The following is a 2,649-nucleotide window of genomic DNA, read 5'->3' as shown; positions in this document are numbered from 1 at the left end:
CATATGTGTGGGTGCTTAGTTGTGTCCCTCATTTCTGTGAGGCTCTGTTCATTTTTTCGCTCTGTCCTTCAGATTGCATAATTTCTATCAATCTGTCTTCAAATTCACTAATATTTTCCTCTGCCGGTTCAAATCTGCTGAAGCCATCCAGTGAATTTATTTTATAGTCCTTTTCAACTCCAGAATTTTCACTAAGTTCTTTTTTATAACTTTTCTTTATTAGTGTTATTCGTTTGATGTAACACTGTTGTCATACTTTTCCTTAATCATGGTTTCCTTTAGTTCTTTGACTGTATTTATAATGGATTCTCTGAAGTCTTTGTCTATTAAATATGACATCTGTTTGCTCTTACAGACAGTTCTGTTCTGCTTTCCTGCATTTTTTCTGGTGTATGGGTCATGTTTTCTTTTTTCTTTGCATATCTCATAATTTTTGTTGTCATAGGAAGCTGGACGTTTTAGGTAATATGTTGTAGCAACTCAGGGTACTGGTCCCCATCTCCAGAGTTTGTTATTGTTATTTGCTTGTTTACCCATTTAGTGACTATTAGGATAATAATCAACATAAATCAGATCTCTACTTTTCATTTCTGTGACACCAGCTACAACATGCAGCACTTCTTTCTCTGACCCTCAGATCTCACAAGTTAAAAGGACACCATCCTTCAGACTGCCAAATAAGTAGGTGCCAGCCACAAGCTTAGGCGTCCCCTTGGGCTCCCTAACTTCTGACCTGTTGGCTCCCACAACTCCTTTGGGTTTGATAACTTGCTGGGATGACTCACAGACCCACAGTAAATGCTGTACTTAAAATTACAAGCTGAGGCAAGGACTGTCGGGTCCCCAGTATGCTCAGCAGTGCCATGTCCACGAATAAGGGCTGGGTGGGAAAAGGAAGCCCCCACCTCTTGGCACACTTACTGGAACTTATCCTCAGTAACAGATAGCTGGGGGTAGGGTGAGAAATGCTAACTTTCTGTCTCTCCTTAGAAGATAGCCTTCCAACTGGGAGCTGGAAAGAGAGACCTGTGTTCTTGAAATGACCAGTTTAAAGTAGATGTCTGTCTTGCTAAGGTGGGAGTGGGGAAGGAGAGCACAGATCTTGGTTCAAATACCATGGACTCTCTCAGTTCTTACCAAATTTTTGTAAATTTTCTTTCATAAGTGTTTCTTTATTTGCTGTATGCCCATTGGGCTGTTTCCAGAGACTTTGAATGTTTTTAAAAATAATTTCCTACCAGTTTTGCTGGACAGCAGGTCTGCGGAGCACCTCACACTGTCATGCCAGAAGTGGAACTCACTGACCAACTCTTTACAGTTTTACCTGTAGACCATGTAAGTTGTTTCTCTATTTCCTGAATAATATCATTCACACTTTTTGAACATTTCATTTTTCTGAAACTTCCTACCAATCAGTCCTAATAAATAGCTTACTCCACATCCCATTTTTCACTTTCTAATGATGGCTGGAGCCAAACAGCACAGTATCCCTCCTGTGTTCTTGCCTATTCTCCAGATAATGTTCAACATTGCCATGTGCTCAGACTTTTGTCAAGATCAGTTTTAGAGTAGAAATGAAATCCCCAGATGGAGGCATTTTACCATATTTTGTCAAATTCTTCGATAGAGAAAAAGAGCAAATGGATTCATTTGGCAACACATGGGAAAACTCTGAACTTCTTCACAGACCTGAGTTTACAGGTAATTTGGATTTGGTGTTGACTGGCCTCAGTCATGCATAAATAGTAGATGATTGTAGAGTCACAAAACCAGGGAAGATCTTTTCCAATATAAACATCTAACCATGAATATAGGTTGATGTATTTTCACCAAGTAGTCTATTCTGTTGTTGTTAGGTGCCATCAAGTCAATTCTGACTCATAGCAACCCTGTGTACAACAGAACGAAAAACCACCCAGTCCTGTGCCATCCTCACAATTGTTGTTATGCTTGAGCCCATTGTTGCAGCCATTGTGTCAGTCCTTCTCATTGAAGCTTTTCCTCTTATTTGCTAACCCTCTATTCTGTGGCCACTAAAAAGCATTTACTAAATAATTTGGCATTAGAAGGAATAATTCTTATAATATAATCTGAAATAATGGTACTTGACATAATGATAAACTTGGGGCTTCAAGAAATTTTTAAATTTTGTGCCTACCCTATTTTCGATGATAGTGTTTTTCCTGTACAATGGAAAGAATGTCAAAACTCACCTTTATTGATAATTCATGGGGCAGGCACATAGCATACAATGTGCATGGGTACACTTTCTTTTTGTTTGTAAACTGATTATTTTATAGACGTGTTTGGATAATTAGGAAATCTCGTAGTATGCAGGAATATTTCTCTGAATAAACTAGGTTCTTTAAAGACATGTAGATACACTGGTTTGTAAACACTAATTTTCTTACTTCCCATCTCATATGCTTCTACTCCTGGCCTACTTGTTTACTATCTAGTTCCTTTTCTGTGATGCAGTTGTTATTTCTTCTTTTTGTCAAAACATATTTCCATCAATTTTACCCATAATATATGGGTTTGTTGTTTCAGGAATTGGTGACATTCAGGGATGTGGTCATCAGCTTCTCTCAGGAGGAGTGGGAATATCTGGATTCTTCTCAGAAGGATTTGTACTGGGATGTGATGATG

At 38.5% G+C, this 2,649-nt stretch overlaps 1 protein-coding gene across 1 annotated transcript in view; it reads left to right on the top strand.

Moving 5' to 3' along the window:
- The window catches only part of LOC101342376 (zinc finger protein 529), a gene marked incomplete at its 3' end in the record, with an annotated part of 6,074 nt that extends 3,425 nt beyond the window's left edge, over nt 1-2,649 (top strand). Inside the window, exons 3-4 of the mRNA XM_023742302.1 lie at nt 1,242-1,335; nt 2,551-2,649. Coding sequence (XP_023598070.1) covers nt 1,242-1,335; nt 2,551-2,649 — 193 coding nt within the window. The remainder of the gene's footprint in view (nt 1-1,241; nt 1,336-2,550) is intronic.

Source organism: Trichechus manatus, unplaced genomic scaffold, assembly GCF_000243295.1.
Source record: "Trichechus manatus latirostris isolate Lorelei unplaced genomic scaffold, TriManLat1.0 scaffold00207, whole genome shotgun sequence".
Taxonomy (NCBI): Eukaryota; Metazoa; Chordata; class Mammalia; order Sirenia; family Trichechidae; genus Trichechus; species Trichechus manatus.
Note: the sequence above shows the minus strand (reverse complement) of the source record. Positions and strands in the feature narration are given on the sequence as shown.